Below are 24496 nucleotides of genomic sequence, written 5' to 3'. Positions count from 1 at the left end.
TAACTCTGTGTGAATAAAGAGCAATTGAGACTCTTTGAATGAGTGCGCATAAAGCACAAATTACTTTTTAATGAAGCCCTCAATTCTTTCCCTTTCCACAGAAAGCCTATAGCCTTGTTCAGCTGAGCACCACTACAGTAGGTCACTTCAGTTAAGCCCCCAATAAACTGTTGATCGTTGAGGGTAGTTTTTTCTTCAGTCTCAATAGCCTAGTGTTGGACAGTGCACTTCAAATCATTAAGGTTAATACAGATTTTAAAAAGAGATTAACTCTGGTGGTTAAGGCCTCAATTTACAACTCCCACACATACACATGCATTGAGCAAGGCACAAGAGTGGATTGAAATTTCAGTCAAATTGTGGGCTGCCTTTCACAGCCTGAGAAAGTGGCACTCTGGTTTTCAAAGTTGGTCAGCTAAACTCTTTGGGAGGGAAAAAGTTTGATTAACTGAAAAATACTGTGCAGTACAACTTACCTCTCAGGCAACCAGTGAAAAGGTCAGTGTCTCTCTGTGCCATCAAAGCAAAACCTAGAGACTGCCTGGCCCTGTGTTCACTGGGGAAGATTCTCTCTCCCAATAAATCAAGTGTCCTTAAAACTGAATAGATTGTGAGAGGAGAGAGACCAATGCGGGGGGGGGGGGGGAGCTATTTATTCATTTATTTATTGTTGGTGGAAAACAGTTCATGGTGGAATTTGCCTTTTCTAGCTTCTAATTATTCTTTTCTTTGGACGGGTCCTAATTTCTGCTTTCAGCAGGACATATAAAGTCTTCTATATTGAGTGAGGCTTTCTTTGCAGAATATTTAGACCTGGCCGATTAGTTCGTTCTTTTAAGTTCTAAGAGAAAAGAATTCTTTCCTCAGCCCCTCCCCTGAGCTCCCAAGGAAGAGGTCACAGTGTCCCCAGGGATACCAGCCACTCAGTTTCAGAAACAGTGATATGGGAGCACTGTGAAACCCTTTCAAAAGATGCCCTACCTTTTCACTCTGTTAAAAGGTGCTCTACTCTAAAGCTTCTGCACCCAGGTGAATTGGTATATCAAATGAATGAGCCACCTCATTCAGGAAATGAGAGAGAGAGAGAGAGAGAGAGAGAGAGAGAGAGAGAGAGAGAGAGAGAGAGGATTTTACAGTTAACATAATCTGTCACTGAAATGGTCCGTTTAAATGAGCATATCTTTTTCTAAAGCAAGGCTCTGAATATAGACTGTGTTCAGCTCACCAGTCCCATAGTCTGGAAACCTAGTAGTTATTAAGCAAGATGTTTACTACCCCTTTATTTGCACAGACTTCTCTCATGTTTTTTTTTCTTTAGGAAAACCATCTTCATTGTTGGAAAATATTTAAGTAGCAAAACAGCAGAAAAAGACATGCTACAGTTTCCACCCCCCTTCCCCCCAGCTTCCATGAGAGTCTTATTATCTTAAGAAATAACAGTTAGCAGCTCAGATTCATTAGCAGAGCTAAATTTAAGCCCCAGTTGACAGGCTGCCTAGAAAACATTTTGTTTTGCTGTCTGTGGGCTTTAATTAAGATGTGTTCAATTTCAGTCCTCTCAGTCTAGCCCTCCCCCCTCCCCAACTTGCTGTGTCACAGACGGGCGATCAGACACTTTTAGATGGTCCGGCCCATGACTTTGACCTTCTGCGCAGTCCAGCGTTCCCTGGGGAACCGTTCAACTCATGAGGTCTGATTTCACACTTCCAGGATGCCTCAGCTCTCTTAACAATGACAGGGAGACAAAGCCCTTTAGAGCAGGCCGCATGGGGACTTGTTTAAATTGGAAACCAGAGAGGAGTCAAGGAACAAGGTTATGGGCTACAGAATAGTGCTTTTAATAAAGAGCTCACAGCTCTGGCTCAGCTCAAAGAGGTCTACCTCTGTACAATTAATTGAGCCATTTATCTGGAGCATCTTAGGCCTCTACTTTCTCACAGAACTGCGTGGTAAATATCAGCGAAGAAGCAAATGAGATATGCATGAAATGAATTTTAACACTTTGATTACTGTGCCTCCAGTCTTCATTAAAAGTAAATTTATTTGTATTTCTGACCTCATTATCAGTAAGCTGCCTGCATTTTTATTGGTTGCTGTGATTTCCAACTTGAGTGTGTCATGAAGGTGTATTTTATACAGAGATTTGGATTTATTATTCTTGGTATTTTCCCTGAACATTATGAGTCTATTCAGAGAAAGAAAGTGAAAAGGTATCTGTACAGAAAAAAAGCAAGACTGTTCTTTGAAAGTTTTATGTACAGTTGGAGAAATGCTAAGCACATATACATACTATTGTCTTTTAAAAATTAATTTTTGTGGTTTGCTCAAGCAAATTGTATAAGACATATGCAATTGTTGCTTGAGTGGCCCTCAGAATACAATAGGTTTACTGGAAGAAGTAGGTATGTTGCTTCTTTTACAAAATTGTAGCAGTTTGAATTTTTAATAGCTGGTTACTCGAATTACCATTATCACATTCAATAACATTGATTATATCTGATAAATGCAGCCTTGGGTTTTATGATCATTATTTAAAATCTGTGTTAGAAGAGGAGAAAATATGTGTCCTTTAAATGCTGCATAGTTCCATTAAAAGTACTATAATATGTAAAATATAGGGGAAGTCCTTCATATTTGTAAATTAACAGGTGTAAAATCATTAACCAAATAAAAGGGGTGATGTATGGATGTCATTCTTAATTGTTAAACGTTTACTGTCTGAAAATCTGAAAATTATACTGCTTGAAAAAAAAACCTACATCTTACACAAAATGTATTGAAAATTGCCTAAGCAAAGTATACTTTATTCCCGTTATATAACAAGTAGAGGCCCGGTGCACGAAACCCGTGCATGGGTGCGGTCCCTAGGCCTGGCCAGCGATCAAAGCATGAGTGTCTGGCATGGAAGGGCAGGTCCCAGCTGACCTCTGGGCCCTGGGCAGTACCTTGGCCACCCGGCCCCTGTGCTCTTCCCTCTGCCTGAGTCATGGTGCCCAAGGCCCCATGTGGAGACGTGGTGAGCGTGGCCGGACTCCGTGGGCTGGGGTGCAGCGTGGGCCTCTGGGCCGCTCAGTGGCTCCACACGGAAGCCGGGCGGGCAGCTCGCTCTCTCCCCGCGGCCTCGCAGACCAGCTCCTGTGCAGCGGGCGGCAGCGCGTGTCCCCACGTCCGCCGCCCTCCATGACGTTTATCCAGAAGCAGCAGCAGGAGCAGCAGCTGCAGCTCTACTCCAAGGAGTGGTGAGCATAGGGCCGGGTGGCTGGAGAGGGTCTGCGGGCAGAGAGTGAAGGACCCGGCATGGTGCCTACTCCGAGGCCACGGCCACAAGCACGCTTGGCACCTTGGCCGGGGCCTCGGCCGGAGCTCAGGGTCGGGGTGGAGGCCGAGACTGATCGGGCCGAGGCCGCTGGGGCAGGGCAACAGGGGCAGTGAGAGCAAGCTCGGCGGACACCTGCATTCTCACCACACTTCCATCCCCGTGGTCACCCCCACCCCCAGGTAACCAGTGAGAGGTCACAGCCCCCTGCCCAGGCACACGGGAGGTTGGTTGCCCCCACCCACGCCCAGTTCCCCATCCCAGCCCAAGGCCCAGCCCTGATCTGGCAATCAGGGCCTGCTGTCCAGGGGGAGGGGCCAACTGCCACCATGACAGGCGGGCAGTGGGCCTGTTGGGGCCTGCCAGCCGGGAAAGGGACCCGGAAGGTTGGCCACCAGCCCCAAGGAGGAAGCTGGCCCTCACCCCCCTGAGAAAGGAGCCATGTCTGCCACCACCCACCCCCAGTTCCTAGTCCCAGCCTGGGGCCCAGCCGGGATCAGGTGATAGGGAACTGCTGGCTGGGGGGAGGACCACGAGAGGTTAGCTGGCAGGTCCCATCCGGTGAAGGGGCCTGGGGACCAGGGGCAGCTCCTTTGTTGAGTGTCTGCCCCCTGGTGGCCAGTGCACATCATAGTGACCACTCATCCCAGTCATTCCGGTCGTCCCTCGTAAAGGTTGCTTAGGCTTTTATATATGTAGCTGTTACCCCTGTTTGCTTTTTAATAATTAAGCTTATCGAGAAGACTATAAAGCAGATAGTACACTTTGAGAAGAAATCTCCTCCAATTTATAATGCATCCAACACCTGACATTTTTATCATTATAATATACCTAATTTAGAAGGCAATAATATCACACACGTATGTTAAATATCTTAATACTATATAAATTTCTTTCCTAAGAATGAGACTAATGAAAGAATTAAAGGTAATGAAAGCAAATCATTGTTTTCATCATTTTATGTCACCACATAGATATAAAAGTTGCTTCATTTTTATAATTGCATTTTAATAATCATAATCTAATTATAGAAATGCAAAAGTGTCCTATCAGTTGATATAAAAATAGTTGTGAAAAGAGGAATTAGAATGGTAATTTAACACAAAGACTGGTGAGGCCTGCGTATGAACTAGTGTTTGACAGGGAATTGCAGAAATCATGTGTGATTCATATGCAGGTCACATGGTTTGAAGATACCGCTCTGGAAGAATAGGTAGGATGACAAAAGAGATTAATAATTGGGTTTGATATGCTCTAGAGGTGAAGGACTATGGGCTGAAAAAGTAGTGGTCCCACTATCAATGGCAAATGAGGGGAGGAGAAATACTATAAAATAATTAATTGAGTTCTGTGGAACTAAGATTGCAAAATGATCCTCCGAGTAAAGAAATGGAGAATTGCTGATTTGCTTTAGAGGGCTAGTGCAGGATTTCACTCAGTGCTTGAAGAAAGGCTTCCAGATGCTAGCACCATTGTTTAAAATTAAGCTATCATTTATATTTTGTTACATGATGATACAGTTGTGTAAATAAGCAATGCCTCTCCTAGAAAATTGGATTTGAAAAATGCTGCAGAGAGCATCTGAAAAAAAAATTACTAGAAGAAAATTTGGATTATATGATAATACAGTTAGACACATAAACAGTCAAGCCCAAAGAGTGATTGTATGAAAGGGTTGATGTCAGTGGGGATGCCAAGCACAGGAATACAGGGCTCTGTCCTTGGTATAACCCAGCTGTGGGCAAACTACGGCCCGCGGGCTGGATCCGGCCCATTTGAAATGAATAAAACTATTGCAAAAAAAGACCGTACCCTTTTATGTAATGATGTTTACTTTGAATTTATATTAGTTCACACAAACACTCCATCCATGCTTTTGTTCCGGCCCTCCGGTCCAGTTTAAGAACCCATTGTGGCCCTCGAGTCAAAAAGTTTGCCCACCTCTGGCAACCTGTTAAGCCTATTTACTAATGACTTTGAGGAGATAATTGGCTGATTCTTTATCGAACTTGCTGAAAGGATAGTTAATTCATTTGATATGAGCCCAATCTATATATTTATATTATATATTATATGTCCATCTGTATACACAACATTATATAACAGGCTTAATTCAAACTGAAATAGGCTTAGATCAAGAAGATATTATTAAAAAGTACAAATGAATATAGTCAATAATATTGTGTCAAGTTTACATGGTAACAAATGATTACTAGAATTAGTGGAGTGATCACATTTTAGGGTATAAAAATCACTATATTGTACACTTGAAACTAATATAGCCAATATAAAATTGTATACCAACTATACATAAATAAACAAACTAATAAAAACACAAATCAAAGTTTTAACTGGGTACAAAAACAGTGATGTCTTGTTTTAACAGTAGGAAACATAGAAAACATTTTAGGGTTCAAATTAAGGTTTTTTTAAAAAAAATGTATTTTTATTGATTTCAGAGAGGAAGGGAGAGGGAGAGAGAGATAGAAACATCAATGATGAGAGAGAATCAATGATTGGCTGCCTCCTGTGCGCCCCACACTGGGGTTTGAGCCCACAACCCCAGCATATGTCCTTGTCCAGAATCGAACCTGGGACCTTTCTGTCTGCAGGCCGACGCTCTATCCACTGACCCACACTGGCTAGGGAGAATTAAGTTTAAATTCCATGAGAGTGAATTACACATGCATCAATTTTGTTACATTGAATAAAAAGGCAACGTTGATAATGATACTCTTCTGGACGCATCAGATGCACTGTGGTATGAATTTAGTTTTGGAAGCTCTTCATCTTTAAAGAAAGATATTGACAAACTAACCAGAATATATTCTCAATTGGGATATCTGGTGTTTAAAGCCAACTCTACTGAGAATAGTTCAAGGAAAATGATAATAGTAATAATAACAACTAACATTTGTTGAACCCTTATCACATGTCAGACACTACCCCAAACTTGGTAAAAGGATTATCACAATTAATCTCATAGCAACCTAATTAGATACTGTTATTATTCCCACTTTACAAATTAGAAAACTGAGATGTGGAGAGGCTAAGTAACTTCTTTACACTGGCATGCTGGGAAGACACCATTACAACTGTTTACACTATTCCTGCTTTCTGTCTGCAGCTACAAGATAGACTCCACATGCTCAGTTAACTGAATCAATGTCCACTCATAGTGGTATATCTGATTGGTACAACCTAAGTTACATCTGCAACCCCAGCTGCAAGAAAGCCTAGAAATGTCACTTTGGCCTTTGTGGCCTCTCTAATTCTAAAGAGATGCTAGAAGGTAGATAGAATATATGCTCAGCAAGGCATCCACACTAACTAGTACAGGAGGGTGGGTAATGAACATTAGATACTAAGTAACAGATGCTGTGCCCCCTTACACCCATTAATTTATTTAAATGTAAAAGTTATTACAGTGGGAAAGTCATAGAGTAAATAAAAGCTACAAAGACATAGTTTTGTGCACAATGTAAAGAAGCATTTCTCAAAAGTTATAATAGCCAAAAACTAGATGAGAACATTCCAGTGGAGGTGTTCATTTCCTTGTCACTGTAACTGTTGAAACAGAGCCTGTATGACCTCATGGTTGCAGAAAGGTTCAAACCCAAGATGACCTTTTGACCTTGGCTTCTAAGGCTGCTCTCCTGGCCCTCAGAATCTGAGTTTTTGCAGTAGGTGCCAAGATGAATAACAGACTTCTGAGTGAGTGCATATTCTGTAGAAGAGAAATCAAAATGACAAAGATATCATTCTAAAGACAAAGCTTGACAGATGACAATTTTCAGCTTTATTGCCCCAAAATATATAAAGATTTAATCACTTGATATAGTACTTAACTTTTTTAAGTTTAAAAAATTTTATTTCACTGCAAGAGGTCTTTTAAGCTAACTACTTATGGGGAAGATTATCTGAAACATCAGACTTTTCTGTGGAGCACCTAATTGAATATATATTTACTGTAGGTCCTAAAGTATCTACAAGAGCTTGTAAAGACAAAAGAGCTTGTAATATATTTTTATACTCATTTTAAACCAAACAATGTTTGTGTTCCTAATCTTGGAGTGAATACTTGAATATCATTTTTATATTACATATTAATTGAAAATGTAGTAGTCAAACATTTTACCATAATTATCTAAATTCTTAATAGCTTAGACATAATTTCTTCGTAGTCGCTCCTCAAAATTATAGATTTCATAGTCTTCCTTTTCTTACTTTTCAAGTTTCTTATCTGTTTCATGGTATTTCTTAGTCTTTTGTCATAAATTTTAAGCTTCCAAACATATACCACGATGATTCAATTCTAAGACTCAAGAATGCATCTAGTTATACACAATACTATAAATATTCTTTTGCAGCTATTTTCTAGATTCCAGGGGAAATGAACTCATATTTATACAAAGCTTTATTTCCATTGTTCTTTGTCATGGTTCTCAAAGTATGGCCCAGGAACCTGTGGCAATCTCCAAGACTCTTCCAAAGTTCTATGAAGTCACAACTACTTTCATAATAAGACTAAGATGTTCTTTGTTTTTGTTTGTTTTTTCACTTTCACACTCTTATGAGTACTCAATAGAATTTTTCAAAGTATATATAATATTTGATCACTCAGATGTTAGCATGTCATGAATTTATTATGAGGCCTATTCCAACCACCCTAATTAAATTTATAAGCTGTGCTCCTCCTCAACATTCTTCAAACCCCTAATCCTGTTCTATTTTTTTCTGTTTTGTATTAACATATATCACTCTTTAACATACAACATAATCTAGTTATAATATTTATTCTCTTTCTCTTCCCTCACCACTGCAAGTAAATTCCAAGAAACCAGAGACCTTTCCTTTTTTAAAAATTGATATTTAGAGAGTGAGGCAGGGAGAGAAAGAAAAACATTGATGTAAGAGAGAAACATTACTTGATGGCCTCCTGTACCCACCCTGACCTGGGAATGATCTGGTAACCTATTGGTGCATGGGATGACACTACAACCAACTGAGCCACCTGGCCAGGGCCAGAGACTTTTCCTTTTTTGTTCATGTGGCCAGTCACATAGTAGACACTCAATAAACACTTGTTAAATAAATCAATATATAGTTTTATTATAGTCAAATTTTTTATTTTGTCCTCCTTTAGGCATTCTATTAAATATTGAAATCATATATGAATAGTTTTATTTCATGATAATAAGGAGGGCATCATAAAGTCTTCAATATGAAAAAAGATAGATTAGATCTAGTGGGCCAACAGCCACAATTCTAAAGGGTCAATTTTCCTGCCACAGCGAAACCTGCTCATGACTTAATGAGAAAAGAGAAGCTCTATTATTATTATTATTATTATTATTATTAAAATATATTTTTATTGCTCTGCCGCCTCCTGCGCGCCCCCTACTGGGAGTTGAGCCTGCAACCTGGGCATGTGCCCTTGGCTGAAATCGAAACCTGGGACCTTTCAGTCCACAGGCCGGCACTCTATCCACTGAGCTAAACCAGCTTGGGCAAGAAGTTCTATTAATATTGTTCAGTCTCTGAATCAGATCCACTGGGAACCTAGGGAAGAATATCAGTTAATGTAATTCTACCAATCAGACATTTAAAATATGTTTAGGTCAGACAGTGAAAGGGCTAAGGTCAAAGCCCCCACTCCTGTGATAAGGGGAGGATTGGAAGATGTCTCCAACATACATTGGTTTTTGTTCTGGTGGATCCTATGAAATTTCCTCACCTAACACATTGGTACATGTTATGGTTGAAATTCCAGTTTGTAGAAAGGACAGATGGCAACCTTGATTTGATTATAATTTTTTACTTTTTATTTATTATTTTTATTTTTTAAATATATTTTTATTGATTTCAGAGAGGAAGGGAGAGGGAGAGAGAGATAGAAACATCAATGATGAGAGGGAATCATTGATTTGCTGCCTACTGGGGACTGAGCCCGCAACCCGGCATGTGCCCTTGACCAGAATCAAACCCGGGAGCCTTGAGTCCGCAGGCTGATGCTCTATCCACTGAGCCAAACCCACTAGGACATTTTTTTTTAAATTAAAGTATAGCTATTTCAAACTGTGGCAACTAAGGAAATTAAACCACAGAGCTTAGTTTGTGCAAGGTGGGCCCAAAATAAAAGGCCCCTGTGGGTATGAATTGCTTTCCAAGCTGCTCAAAGCCTTCTGTGTTTACAGAGACATGGCAACAAAGAGGTGGTCACTGGGTTCCTCCCCGCCCACCCCCCCACCACATTTTTATATAACATCACATCCTCAAGCAGACTGTGCTACTTGTCAGCAGCAAAACGACCCTGGACAAAGCCCACCACTGATGGATCAGGATTAACTTTCTATTCTGGGAGTAAGACTATATCTTTCAGTATCTTCTGAGTGACTTTAATGTTCAAACCAGTAGTTTGCACAAGCTGAAGTCATTCACTTGCCCATAAAACAGGTAGCAATCAAGCAGGGGTGGTGCAGACTTTCCCACAGTTCTTTATAAGTATGTCAGTGTTGTGACCTCAAAGATCAAGAGCTAAACAGTGAGAGAGAATTAGCCAGTCCATGCACCTCATTTAATCCTCAAGGCCATTTTGAAGTTCGCCAGAAAGGATGCCCATTGGAGATAATTCTGACATTTGTTTTTATTGTTGTAGGAATACCTTTTCACCCTCAGAAGAATTGAGATAATAGAGGATATGCTTTAAAATCTGTTATAGATTTAGTTTTATGAGTTAGGGTAAAAAAAAAAAAAGTATCTTTCCAATTTTAATTCCCTTGGGAGTTTTTCACCTATAAAAAAATCTAAAGAAAAAAAAAAATAGCTTCATGTATTTGCATTACAGAGACCCAATGAAAAGGATACACAAATAGATTTAAGCTAAATATCCCTGATTATAAATTGTTAATCTTGTTTTTATATAATTGTCTTTCACGTCTAAAATTGCTAGCGCTAGAGGTGTGTAATCACCACAGATCACCAGGGCCATCTCCATTGGGGAAAAGTCTTCCCTTCCTTTCCCCTTCCTGTTCTAGTATTAGAGCCTGAGACGCTTCCTTCTCGTTGCTGCTCTTAAACCCATCCCTTACCTTTATTACAGTGCTTACAACCGGCTTTATGATTGTGTATTTGTATGTCTATCATGCCCACTAAATTGTGCATGCTTTGAGGGTTGGACTATGTCTTAATCATGCTTATAATTCTGGGGTAGGATAAAGAGCAGACACTTAGTAAGTAATTAATGCTTCACAAGGTATTCCTATTTCTTCCCAGAAACTTGTCAACATGGAAAATTGCCATGTTCCCAAGGAAAGCTAAGATTCTCTGCTAGCTGTCATAGCACTTCCTGAGACCAGCCCCACTGCCCTCCCCTCCCCCAGCACTGCTGCATCTCCTATCTTGCATCCAAACCCAAATCCCCAGTTTCATGTACTACAAAGGGCAGGAATAGGCACTTTTGGACTAAAACGGTGGACGTTAAGGAAGATCCAATCCGTACTCATGGGTCTGCTTTAGTCTTATGACAAGAATGAGTTAAGAGGGAAACAGAGATTATGTAAGCAGTGTTCCCATACATTTAGGCTCTTTAAATAGCCAAAAATTATCAGAAACAAAATACCAATTTTGGATGCTGCCTTTATTATTTTGCACCCCTGGCCATACTGCACTGAATAAAAACATTACAGAGCATGGCATTGCATCACTCTCTAGAGCAGGGGTGGGGACCGTCCAGCCCTCAGGCCACAGAAGGCCCGTGAAATCGTTTGGCCTGGCCTGGCCCTGCCAAGGCATTAGGGGTGAGTGAAACAAATGTTTGACCAAATATAGCAGGCTAATTTTTAAGTTGGTAATTTTGCATGGCCTGCAAATGATGTTATAAATATCCAAATGGCCCTGGACAGAAAAAAAGTTTCCCACCCCTGCTCTAGAGCTTTACAGAGTACAAGGCACTTTGTAGCCATCAACACTCCATCCTGTAGTCAACCTCACTCTATCAGCAAGCAATGCAGCACAGCACAGGGCCTAACTGGAATGATAAAAGGATGAAAGGAAGGAATAATTAAGGAGATAATTAATGGTTAAATCCATCACTGGTATTTCTGCGATTGTTTTCATTTGTTTAAGTGGCACATAATCGGGGCTGCAAAATTTAAGAACTGAAAAGCCAGTCATTTAAAGCATCATTTAGCAAACCAGATAAGCACATTAACTGTGTGTAGCCACTTTTTAAAAATAAAACTGTAGTGTATACTTTTTAGTAGTAAGTTTATAGAATTCAGTATTGTACGTTTATTACTATTTTGGTTGAAATTGCTGTTAATTTTATTGCATTTGAATCATGCAGTGGCAAACGGATAGGTTCTAAATTGGTCAAAAATAACACACTGTGTAGGTAATGACATACTCTTGGCATCCATTACTGATACCTGTAAAAAGGTAACTTTTTATATGGAAGGGATAAATAGAAGGCAATGTAAAATTGCCTACTTTTCCTCTTTGTCAGATTTTAGATATCTGGTCTACGTACTTTATTGAATACATCTTGACCATGGGAAAAAAAACACAGGCTTGGCTAAGGTCAATGAATTGTGTGTTTTTTTAAAATCTCCAAATAATAGTACCAGGTATAATAGATTGTTCGATATTGACATTTGCAAATCCTGTTAGTTTTACCCTCAAAATATATCCAGAATCTACTACCCATCACATATTATTTCAGTAGCCTCCTAACATTTCTCCCTAACACCTCACCTCCATTGCCTTCGCTCTATCCATTCTCCAAATAGCAGTCATCAGATCATGCCACACATCAGCTTAGGGCCCTCCAAAAGCTTCCCCTTCCACTTAGAGTGATAGCCATATTCCACAGAGGCCTGCCATCCTCCTCGGACCTCTATGACCATGTCATCTATCGCTGTCCCTGGCACAATCCATTCCTCAGTCACACTGGCTTCCTGGATATTCCTAGAAACATCAGACACAGTCACTTCTCTGACTTTCCATGACCTGTTCCTCTAGGTAACCCAAGGCTCACTTCCCACCTCCTTCATTCCTTTGCCCATGTCACTTTGTCAATGAGACCTTCTTTGGCAGCCACTTTAAAAACTGCACTTACATACCAGCACTTCTCATCATCCTTTCCATTTTTATTTTTCTCTATAGTATTTACCACCTTATAATACACTCTAAAATATTATTCATTATCTATCTTCTTTCCGAAGGTAAATTTCGTGTATCCATGGTTGTTTTTTTTTTAATTGTTTTATGCACTTATATCTCCTCAACACATAGAATACTGCCTGATACATGATAAGTAATAAGTGTTTGTTGAATAAATGAATCCTATCGAATAAAGAGGGAATATGCAAATTGACCATCACACCATCACAAAGATGGTGGTGCCCATAGCCATAAGATGGCGGTGCCCCATCCTCTCATTCCTGCCTGAGTTCCCCCAGTCCTTTCAGCCTGCCAGGGGGCAGCAGGCACATGGTTCAGCCAGATCTTCCCTCAGCCCCCCAGCTGCCCACGGCCGGCCCGAGGCGCAGGCACGCCTCAGATGTCAGCTGCCCAGCCACCCAGGGTGGGCCCAAGGCACAGGCAAGCCTCCGATGGTGGCTCCGATGGAGCCTTAGCTGCCCAGGGCTGCCTGAGGCTCAGGTAACCAGGGCCGGCCAAGGCTTGTGCTGTCGGCAGTGGCAGCAGCAGAGATGTGATGGGGCGTCACCTTCCCCTGATTGCCGGGTCGCCTCCCACCCCTGAGGGCTCCCGGACTGTGAGAGGGGGCAGGCCAGGCTGAGGGATGCCCCCCCTCCAGTGCATGAATTTTCATGCACTGGGCCTCTAGTCTATGATAAAAATGTTAGCCAGTTCTTCCTGTGTGTGGCCTACTAACTACTAAGTTATGACATAGCTATTTGGAAACGTCTTACCTAGTGACTTGCATTTAAATATATTTCATTGTAGGAAACAGGGACCATAGGGGTAGAGCAAGGGCTTTGCGGGTCAGATAGACCCGGGTTTAAAAAACAGCTCCACTACTTATAACCTATGACCTGGTGAGCTACATAATCTCCCAGCCTCAGTTTCCTCATGTGTGAAATGGGGATAGTAAAAGTTCCTTTCCCATGGAGTAGTCATAAAATCTTTAAGCAAATGAACATAACACATAATATTGGGCTTATAATAATATAAAACCCAGTAAATGTTTGCAATTATTATAATAATAAGCATTGCAACTGCTCTTTATTTTGCTATTTTTTTTGTAAAATATTTTACAAATGTTTACTCTTTTGAGTAGGAGATTTAATTCAAAATATGAATTATTCCTTATTTTTTTTGTACTTTAAGGCACATTTTTATGTTTTAAATATTTCTGCTTCAAAAGACATTACTTAAAGCTCTTATTTATTGATGCCCTGATAATGTGCCAGACATTCTACTAGTTATATTCTAACTATTATCTCTGCAAAGAGCCATTATTGTCACTACTTTTTACATAAGGGAAAGGCCCAGAATCATGGAGTTAGTGTTCAATCCCAGTTTGTTCAGCATCCGAAATTTGGCCTTTCCCCCCAGGCCTCCCACTTTGAACTTCAGTTTCTTGCCCAGTGCTCTTGGAAGTACATGGAGTGTTTGAGAATTTGAAAGGTGTGGTGTAGCTCAAGTGAGGGGCTGTAAAGATCTTGAGATTGGAAGTAAGACTGAAAGGCTATCTCTCATGCCATACAATGTGGATTTTAACCTGTAAGCTCTGGAAAGACATCAAAGGTCTTGAAAATAAAGTTTCAGAGAAGAGTAAAATGTCAGAACTTTCCAGGATTGTTCATGTCAATGACCAGAGTTCAGTCTTTCATAAAACTGTAAGCACCTTAGGAGTAATGGATTTTAGATTGAGAAAAATCAGTGTAAATTAAAGCCATCTTAAATAGGAATTTGGTCTATCTTAGGCAAAGACTCTCTTAAAAAGATGTAAGTACTGCCCTAACCAGTTTGGCTCAGTGGATAGAGCATTGGTCTGCGGACTCAAGGGTCCCAGGCTTGATTCCGGCCAAGGGCATGTACCTTGGTTGCGGGCACATCCCCAGTAGGGAATGTGCAGGAGGCAGCTGATCGATGTTTCTCTCTCATCGATGTGTCTAGCTTTCTATCCCTCTCCCTTCTTCTCTGTAAAAAATCAATAAAATATATTTTTTAAAAAAAGATGTAAGTACCATTATATTCCACAGAGTGTCGAATGACATGGCCTCGTAATTATATTGCTTACCCATTTCAAGTTATAAGATAAGTGCAGATAGGACAATATTTTTGATAATGATAGCATGCCACTGGAAATTAGAATAGCAAAATGACTGAGAAGTGGCATCAATGGGTGCTCAACTTATTTTGGGCTCCTCTTACTTTAACACCTTTGTTCCAATAGAAAAGCGTGACTGAGAGAATTAAGTAATGTGATGATAGCTGACTAATAATGGTTTTCCCAAGGAATTGCTTTGAGAAATAGTTAACTAAGAAAATGTGAATAGTCACTGCCTTGTGGGCACAGGGTTTGATAAATATATTTGTTTCTTAACAAGATGTGGGAAGTGTTAAACATTAAGAACAGATTTAGTTTCTTTAAGATCTTTTAGCCAATCACTAACTCCAGATCTCTTTTTGTCACCAAATAAAGATACAGTAACAAAGAAGGTAGTGATTTACAAGAATTTCATGGGGCAAATTAAAAGAATTGAAAACTCTGTACACAACTGAATATAATTCCTGTGGAAAAAATCAAATGAAGATTTTCAAACTCTACTTGTATATGTTTAAAGTACATTTTTCTCCATAGATATTGGTCTGTGGAGTTAGTCTTGTGTTTTGCTACTGGAGAGGTGGTACAGTTTTGATTGAATCTATTGCATATTGTTTATCACTTGAGGGCAAGTAATACCAAGTGAAATGAACCAGAAGAGTAATTGAAGTAAAACAAGTGAAAATAGGGGAACAAAAATACCCCAAATTGCTATCTTTATATAACTTTTTTTACTGAATTAAGATTAACATTAATGTATGAGAAAAAATCAAAGGAGATCCAAGAAAGAGTATGAGTTACACTTGTCTTTTAAGTATATGCTTCCAAAGCTAATTAATTAAAGTCTTGTCTAAAGTGAAGTAGTTTCTCTTTTGACAAGGAATTCTATCATAAACATGGCTTTAATTTTCTCTCTCATTGTTATAGTAGATATGTTTTAACCTTCCAACACTTTTATAAACTATTTGAGGTTGTAGTTTATATTTTCTGCTCTTTTGTTTATACTATAGTCAGTACTCACAAAGCTAGGTGGAAAGACGATACCTCATATGACCCTTAAGAATAAGTAAGGCTTTGAGAACTGTTTGAATGGAATTTTTATGCTTGTACATGAAGTATATGGGAGAAAATAAAGTTGCTCATGTGCCAAATAAAACTTATTACAATGTGTTTTAATGAATAAAATATTCTTTTTTTAATACAATTTTCCATGGTGTGTGACTATGGTTGCAGGTAGGGCAAAAGGAATGAAGGGGGTAGGGGGGTGGGGGGAGAGATAACATTCTAAACCACATGTAAAATTCACACCAGACCTTGAAGACTTTCAGTCATCTAGTCTTTATTGAAAATTATTTGCAAGACCAAAAATTGAGAAGACTACTATAATGTTAAATTATGCAATTATCCTGGGGTATGTGAGGCCACTGAACTAACACACATATACTAAATCTCTTTTTTAATGTAAAATTAAATTAAAGGTGAGTCAAAGTTTGTATGGCTCATTTTAAGAATTATAACATGGAAAGTAAATACCTTGCTATGTGGGAATACATAGCTTATCTGTCACTGATAGCTAATGAATTCTTTCCTATTAAAATTTAATTGAAAATCTTCACTGATATTTAAGCTTTCGCAGAAGTGTAAACTACTGTGACTACAATTCACAATTCATTTAAAACAATTATTCTTTATCATTAAAGTTAATAATATTCACATTAACCTCTTATGTAGTCTAAATCAATATTGTAGTTTAAAAAATATGACCTCTGAACAGCTTTGTCCAAATATTGATTTCATTGTCATTTGTATAAGGTATCAAACAAATTACATGCTGCAGTAATATCATTAATGCTGCCCCCATAGAGCCTCTGACTTTATGAGTTCTTATAATACAGCTCGTGACATTACAAAATATTGAGGACATCACATAATATAATTGCTGAGTGGACGATATTTGAGTATGGAAATACAGATTTGCTGTAAACAGATAACTTGCAAATCCTTTACTCCAGTGGACAAAAGAAATAAAAATACTGCTCTTTACAATGTGGATTGGTTGTTAAGTTTAAGTTTTAAATAACCAATTTTTTTTTCTGCCTCAGAGGGGTCTAATTTACCTTCTTGTGATGCCTTAGATATTTTAGAAGAGAATCTTAAATTAGATTAAAAAGTTATAATTCTGAAATATAACAGTTTTCCCAAAATCAACTTGTTTAAAAAGTCTGTTACAAGTTACAAGTTAGTCAGATAAGTTGAAAAATATATGGATAAAAAGAGAGGGCCTGAACCTTTCAAGTGGTCACTATAGAATTAAATAAAAACTGACATGGCGGTGGGCATGCATCATAATTAGCCATTATATTATTATTTTTGTAAAAAATTATAAATTGAAATACTATTAGTTATATAATTTGCTTTCTTTTGCTTTTTTATTTTCTGGTTCTAAATTTCATTGAGTCACAATGGTTAACATCATCCAGTTATAGCTAACTCTATTTTGATGTTGTTTTAATTTTTTAAAAAATTGTACCTCACTTTTTGTGTTCTATAAAAATGTTTAAAAGAGATGTAGTCATGATTGTGACACTCTGAGCTGTGGGTGCTATTTATACTAAAAATGTTCTCCCCAAATCTCTTGTAGGTAAAAGTGACCCATTTTGTGTAGTAGAACTGAACAATGATAGGCTTCTAACACATACTGTCTACAAAAATCTCAATCCTGAGTGGAACAAAGTCTTCACATTGTAAGTAGTAATTACTTTGAGCTTATTTAAAAAATGGTGCCAAATGATATTTATTTTTGAGATTTTGTGTGTATATTTATTCTTAACCGATTAACAGCTCAATGCATCTGGGCTGCCTTTGCTAGCAACAATGAATATCATAATTGCATCACTGTCCTGATAGTGAAACCTGGGGAAAGGGTTTGCCATTTTTCTTTTGTTTTCACAGATATTTTTTTTTTAAACTGTGTTTTCTATATGATTTGACTAAGGATTTTGCTCCCTTTAACTGAATTGCCATACTGCTTCTTCCTTTTATACTTCCTATTGAAATTCTCCTGGATTGCACTGACACCAAGGAGGACAAAGCTCTATTTGTTCCATTGCTCAAATCAGCAAACAATCCCGTCTCCACTTCAGCAGATGCTTTAGTTTTGGCTTGTTGCATTTTAGCACAATAAGAATATTAAGTATTGGTCTAGGTACCAAAACACCCTATGAGTTAATTTTCCTTTTGTTTCAAAAAGTTTATAAGCCATTTTGATTATGTACTGTAAAAGCTGCCAATGCTACACTATAGTGTCCCCTAAAATCGCTGTCGTTGTTGTTGTTCCTAAACTGGGCTTTTAAACTGAACAAAGGAAAACTCCAAAAGAAGTGCTTCTTAAAAGTTTTCTAGCATAGGGTGTTTTTGTTTTTTGGGTTTTTTTGTATTTGAAAAATTGCTAAATTCCTTACTAATGTCTTTTAATGTCTCTGCTTAAGAACCAGTAACTAATCAAATTTAATTATCTGACCAATTTATCTTTAAGGAATTCCTCATTTTTATAAAAGATGAAAGCCCTGGTCAGGAGGCTTGTACTTCTTAGAAGGTTGTGGAGAGTGTTTTTCTCTGGAATGCATAATTGAATGAATAGGTTTGATTATTATCAAAGCCATTAATTGATTGTGCCCCGATAAAGCCTTTTCTCACATGTGGTTGCAGTCTTTCAGTAATGAATATATTCATTTTTGTCTTCTCTTAATGCATGTTTTCTTGGTAAACAGTTTGATCAGAGAATAAATGCTGTCAACAATTGGGGCTTATTTTTCCAGAAACAAAAATATGAAGAGCTTGCACAGTTGTTTATTAACAAATGTTGTCTTTGGAACACAATGGAACACTATTTAATTTCTAAATCCTAGGGTGGTACAGTGGCTATCAATGCTACATTTTCTCCATTCTGTTTTCTGTGTTAGTTAATTTTTACTATAAACCCAACAGAAATAACTCAATGTTTTCATGAGAGCTGTAAACAAAAAGATGTCCTATTATAATTTTAAAAAACACACAAAATTAACTATACTGTGACTCTTGCTAATATCAAACCTGATGGTGTTTTATGTAGGGTAATAGGAAGATAGAAATTATTGCAATAATAAGAAGAAATAAAAGTCTAAAAAATATCAGTGTCACATACTGGTGGTTTGTTGTTGTCTTTTTAATAATTTATTCTGTGGCCATACAGGTGGAAAATTATATTTCATTAAAGAATTAGAACTTGAAATTATGTTGGTGCTCAAAATTCCAGATAATAGAACCATCATTGTAGTCTACTAAGGTGCATTGTGGGAAATTCTATCACATACCAAACTACCTTGTATATGTGTGTATGCAAATAGCATACATAAAAACATATACACACAGAATCAGCTGGAGCTATCTAAATTTTCAAAAGCATTTTTATTCTTGTTCTCCACTGATGAAGTCTTTTTTCCTTTATATGTTTATTATGCAGCAACATTAAAGATATCCATTCAGTTCTTGAAGTGACAGTTTATGATGAAGATCGGGATCGAAGCGCTGACTTTCTGGGCAAAGTTGCTATACCATTGCTGTCTGTAAGTTTTATGCACCTGACACACAGCTCTGTGTTGCTTTTGCTCAAGGAGAAAAAAAAAAACCCGTCAGCTCTATATCTGTCATTTCTCAACCAAGGTCTGTAATAAGAACACTAAAAATTTTAACATACTCAATTCACGGCCATGTTGAATCCCATGATAGTTAATTTTTCCTGACAGACTTGATCCTGGTAATGAACAGGTACTTGTCAGAATTGCCACAGTTGTTTTGGGTTCTCTGTCAGTTTCAGCAGCTGGGGGTCAAAGGTCACCGAGGGAGTGTATTCAGTGGAGACCGTGAGACAGACGGCTGTCATGTCCTTTTCCCGCAGATTCAAAATGGTGAACAGAAAGCCTACGTCTTGAAAAACAAGCAGCTGACAGGGCCAACAAAGGGGGTCATCTATCTTGAAATAGATGTGATTTTTAATGCTGTAAGTCTTAACTTTGGCTTTTTTGTACTGCTAAAGAGTTCAGTTTCATGAAAGCTTTTGTTCCTGATTTGTAGAGAATTTCTGTCATTCCTCATTTTCTCTAAACCTTGATGTATCCTGGAGAATACGCTTCTGCCACTGCCTGGCACACCCACACTTTCTGTTATGTTGGCGGCTGCTGCTACGGCTGAACTGGGGCCGCTGCCTGCCTGCGTAAGCAATGTGCATGCATGTGCCACTGTATACATTTATATTTTATGAGCACAGCAGCCAGGCCTTTGAAACTTTAGAAACTATTGCAAATTGAACTGCATGAAAAACTTGTAAACATTTGTACTATATTAATCCATAACAGACACATTATGTTGATGTATAGGTGAAAGCCAGCTTACGAACATTAATACCCAAAGAACAGAAGTACATTGAAGAGGAAAACAGACTCTCTAAACAGGTAAAAAGCAAGGAAAGATTAATCCCTCTGGGAAGACCTGATTAATCTGTAAAACATCTAACTAAATTCAAATAAACTTTTGAGGTATGGAGGTGGGGAAGGCTATACAATTTTTTAACATCTACTTATGTGAAATGACTTTCTTTTTTCCCCTTCTTTTTCTCTCTTCCCTTCCTTTCCTTAAATGATCAAACAAGGGCAATACCAAACTAATAAGTGGGATGGGGGTGGTCAAAAAGGAAAGGGGATACTGTAGACACTGCATAGAATGGATATGTATTCATGCATTAGCAAAAAAAATGATCATTTTGAACATAAAATACAATTTGATTGCCATGGAATGTGTAAATGAGAACACCAAAAGCTAAGGTTCATATATATGTCCAGACCACCCACAGGTACGACGCAGGTGTGTGTAAAGCGAGCCCAGCATAAAGCTCTTCCCTCTAATCCACAGGAGAGGGGGCTCCATCTTTTAAGGGAAACCTTCTTAATTAGATTTTGACTATGATCTTTTTGAAGTGAACTTTTATTGACATTTTCAGCTAAGAAAATAGAAAATCAGGGACTCTGATTTTTCTGTCATGAAGAAATTTTAAATTAGGCTTGATAGCTTGTAATTAGACTTATAGTTTTAAATCAGGTTTGAATCAATTTAAGAAAGAGTACTAAGCAACCCCTTTAAAAATGTTTACTTTTAACTAACACAGCTAAAATAAAATGAATTTGATATGTCTATAAAGTTTGCAGAACTTATTTGTGTTAAAATATTTAATAATTTCTTGTGCTATTAGAAGACTAAAAAAATTTTATTTTTAATCAAATCAGTCACCATAAACAGTGGGATTTCAGGTTGTTTAAAGACAATATATGAGACAAATTCAATATCTGTCTAAATAGAAATACAGGTTATATTTTTCCATAATTATAGATAAAATTTATAAAAGCAGCTCTTAAAGTAAGTGATCAGGGGCCCAGAAGGAAAACAAGTAAGGAGACTCTTAAATTTGACTGAAAGGAATGTGAATTTGAATAACTTATTAAAGCTGGTATGCATGTACTTGCATCTATATTTACACATATATATTTTTCCAGATGGCCTCAGTAAACTTTACATTGCTACTTTGAAATACCAGATCAGCATTGAAGTATATCTGGAAGTAACAAAATATTAACCTGCCTACATATTATTCTAATTATTAACATAGCTGTAGATAAATTTTTGAACAACATCTAGTATATGGGCTGTTCTTTTTATAATTATAGTCATGCCTTAATTTAAAATTTTAATTATGTCAATTCTTATATATCTTTTTTAGTAAAACATTTTGTAAAGCACTTGGTTGCCATAAAATTTTCCCTAACTCCAAAATTATATGAAAATATAGGTTAAATATATTGTAGAAAAGAGAAAGATAGAGATAGAAGAGAGGGAGGGAAAGAGAGAAAAATGAGAATATGATAGTAAGAAAGGGAGAATCCTACTAAAATGGTAGGGGGAAAAATGTTTTCTATAATAAAGTAATATTTGGCAGGATTTTTCTCTAAGACCCTAAATAAAAAATTCCAAGTTATCCATTTCACTTTGAAATAGCCTGAAATTAAAGCACTTAAAGAATCTTTAAATCTCAACAAGATTTAAAAGCTTAACAATGTATTTAAGGTCTGCAGTAAGTAGCAAAAAATGTTTTGAATCCTTTGGAGATTTTTTTTTTTCTTTTGAACAAAGGTAGTCCATCCTACCTGATAATATTATTTAAAGAAATATATTTAGCTAAGAAATTGCTCTTATAATTCAGTCTCTCCCACTTCCTCCAGAGATACTTTTTTTCCTTTAACTCATGAGCCAAACTGCTTGGTATATTCTTACAACTTTATTAACTTTCTGAATCCTTTGAAAATCACAGTAAGCTTGAAGACTTTGCAATATATCTGATGGTTTTTAGTCCTGTAATTTCTAATAATATCTCATCTTCATTACAGCTGCTACTAAGAAACTTTATCAGAACGAAGCGCTGTGTCATGGTGCTTATAAATGCTGCATACTACGTTAATAGTTGCTTTGATTGGGACTCACCCCCAAGGAGCCTTGCTGCTTTTGTGGTATGATCATACTGTATTACTTACATTGTTATTCATTAAATTCAGTAATCATAGCTGCATGTTTCTGTGGCTATAGTAACAGCTATGTTGATGTGGCCATTTTAAAACTCCTATTTTAAGACTTGACTGGACAGATTTGCCGTGGGCAGAACCTGATGGATTGTTCAAGGTCTGAGTCCAAGAATACCCCCCTCCCCCCGCAGACTTCCGGAACACAAGACATCTCCACTGCCAATGTATAATTTTCTCCATGACAGCTAAAAAGTAAAATTTTATATATTGCATAATCCAAAATCCTAATAGCAGAGCCAAGAAAAGTCCTTGGTGTTAAAAACATTAATATAATTTTGACCATGCTCATTTTAATTGTATTCATTCTATTGATATATATTTTTTCAAAATATGAAATGATTGACAGTAGAATGCTAGATGGTAATACTTTAATATGTGGATCAATTGGAAGTGGATGTGACCTATGTAAGCGGCATTTTATTATTTCTGAGATTTCCAGTCTTCACAAAGGCACCAGTGAGAATTTGATAGATCCAAATAGTCTTCTAACAATGTTCATCTTGTAGCCTTTTACTTTGGTTATTTAAAAACTGCTGAGGAGACCAACTTGCAAAACTAGAAAATCCAAAAGCATTCTTTCCTCTGCGCTTTAGCAGGAATTTTCTGCTTTCATATTATTTTTGCTTGTTCAGGATTTCAGTTTGAAGTTTAAGTGAAGTTTTTCTTTTGAAATCCTTTATTTTATTGTCATATTTGTTAGAATATGAAGACCTTATGCTTCCTTATAGTTGCCAGTTTAGCAGAATATGACTTTATTAGGGGGTTTACATGAAGAGCCTTCATTATAGTAACAAATCAACATTTTAGTATTACCATTCAAATGAGTGTGTGCACATCTGTTTAGTACTTTGAGCTCTGTCCTCCTTTCAGGCCTTGTATGGGACTTTCATTAATGTCTGAGCACATGGAACAAAGAGTGTGTATGTCCCTTTATGTTGTAAGTTACCAGAAAGTTAGGCAGCCGGCTTCCCATAGACATGTTGTTGTCTTCTAAAGAAAGAGATTGTCATCATCGTTAAGTTTTAGAAAGGAAACTGCTCTTTCAATATTCTTTTATTTAGTTCTTTCACATATAAAGTACATAAGGCGGGGTTACTGTTAAGCAAACTTAATTGTGATTTTTCACTATCATAGAGGCACTTTGACATAAATGAGGAAAAATGACATTGAGTTTCTTTGCATATTTTATGCTATTATGTGCAAGTTCCATGGCATCTTATCAAAGACACAATATTCTAACAAAATATTATGCTGCTATCTGTGATTCGCTCCTTCCAAAGTCATTCCCGCATAGCTATTTACAAAATTGGAAAATAGAGAAATCTATGTAATTATATAATTTATTGAGGAACATTCCTTTTTAACACTTTAGCTTTACAATGTGTTTTGTAAGTCATCAGAAAAATTCATCTGGCTTCTAGATGTCACTCATGTGCAGTGAATTCAAGATGGCAGACTTTGTTCAAAACTTCTTTCTGATTAAAAAAAGTCAGACACCAAAATTTTGAGAAACTTAGGTATATGTACATGATAATACTTGAATGATTTCACTGTAGGAGGGTCAAAGTTCACTGCATAAGAAAAGTAGTATCTCTTTTAGCTGGTGGTCAGCTTGTGGAGCACGCTGAATGCAAGATGCTTGCAAAAATGGGAGGGAGGGCACAGTAAAGGTAGGAAAAGGGACTGCTGACGATGATGAGAAAAACGCCAAACTAATATGAGAACACACAGTAAGAGTACTTTTGAGAAGAAAAGATAATATTAACTGTTCCATTTTAAGAAAATAAAAAGCGCTGAATTACATTCTGCTGAATTGTGATGAAAACAACAAATAACAAAACCAAACTTCACTTATCAAGATCTGAACTGAGAGTTCCATGAAAATGGGCACCCTGCCTGTTGCACCTGTACTCCACCATCCCCTATGGAGTATCTCGCATTTAGTAGGCTCCTAGTATAAAATGGCTGTCTAAATCAATCGACCAACCAATGAACCAGTATGAAAATGTTTCTTATGTGGAGAAACTCTTTATATAGTGATGCCAGATAAATAAGGGTTTGCTCTAATAAAGCTACTTTTTAAATGATGAAAGACATAGCTTCATGGTGTTGTAGCAATTTTCCCTAGACCTTCCATTTTATATTCTAAACTATTTTATAATCTATCAATCATCTATTTTAACCTCAGATTTAATTCTGATGCAAAAAGATTCTTATATA

The 24496-nt window shown here is 37.5% G+C and overlaps 1 protein-coding gene across 10 annotated transcripts in view; it reads left to right on the top strand.

Moving 5' to 3' along the window:
* Nucleotides 1–24496, top strand: part of MCTP1 (multiple C2 and transmembrane domain containing 1) — a 491422-nt gene that overhangs the window by 318221 nt on the left and 148705 nt on the right. For 9 of the 10 annotated variants that reach the window (XM_036308587.1, XM_036308586.1, XM_036308588.1 and 6 more), the window contains 5 exons: nt 17254–17356; nt 19114–19216; nt 19549–19650; nt 20027–20101; nt 22085–22204. In XM_036308587.1, the coding sequence (XP_036164480.1) occupies nt 17254–17356; nt 19114–19216; nt 19549–19650; nt 20027–20101; nt 22085–22204 (503 nt within the window). The remainder of the gene's footprint in view (nt 1–17253; nt 17357–19113; nt 19217–19548; nt 19651–20026; nt 20102–22084; nt 22205–24496) is intronic. The other variant, XM_036308581.1, reaches the window with a different exon arrangement.

The sequence above is a fragment of the Myotis myotis genome, unplaced genomic scaffold (genome assembly GCF_014108235.1).
Source record: "Myotis myotis isolate mMyoMyo1 unplaced genomic scaffold, mMyoMyo1.p scaffold_m19_p_5, whole genome shotgun sequence".
NCBI classification, from domain to species: domain Eukaryota; kingdom Metazoa; phylum Chordata; class Mammalia; order Chiroptera; family Vespertilionidae; genus Myotis; species Myotis myotis.
The sequence above is the reverse complement of the archived record's forward strand: the minus strand, read 5'-3'. Positions and strand labels throughout refer to the sequence as shown.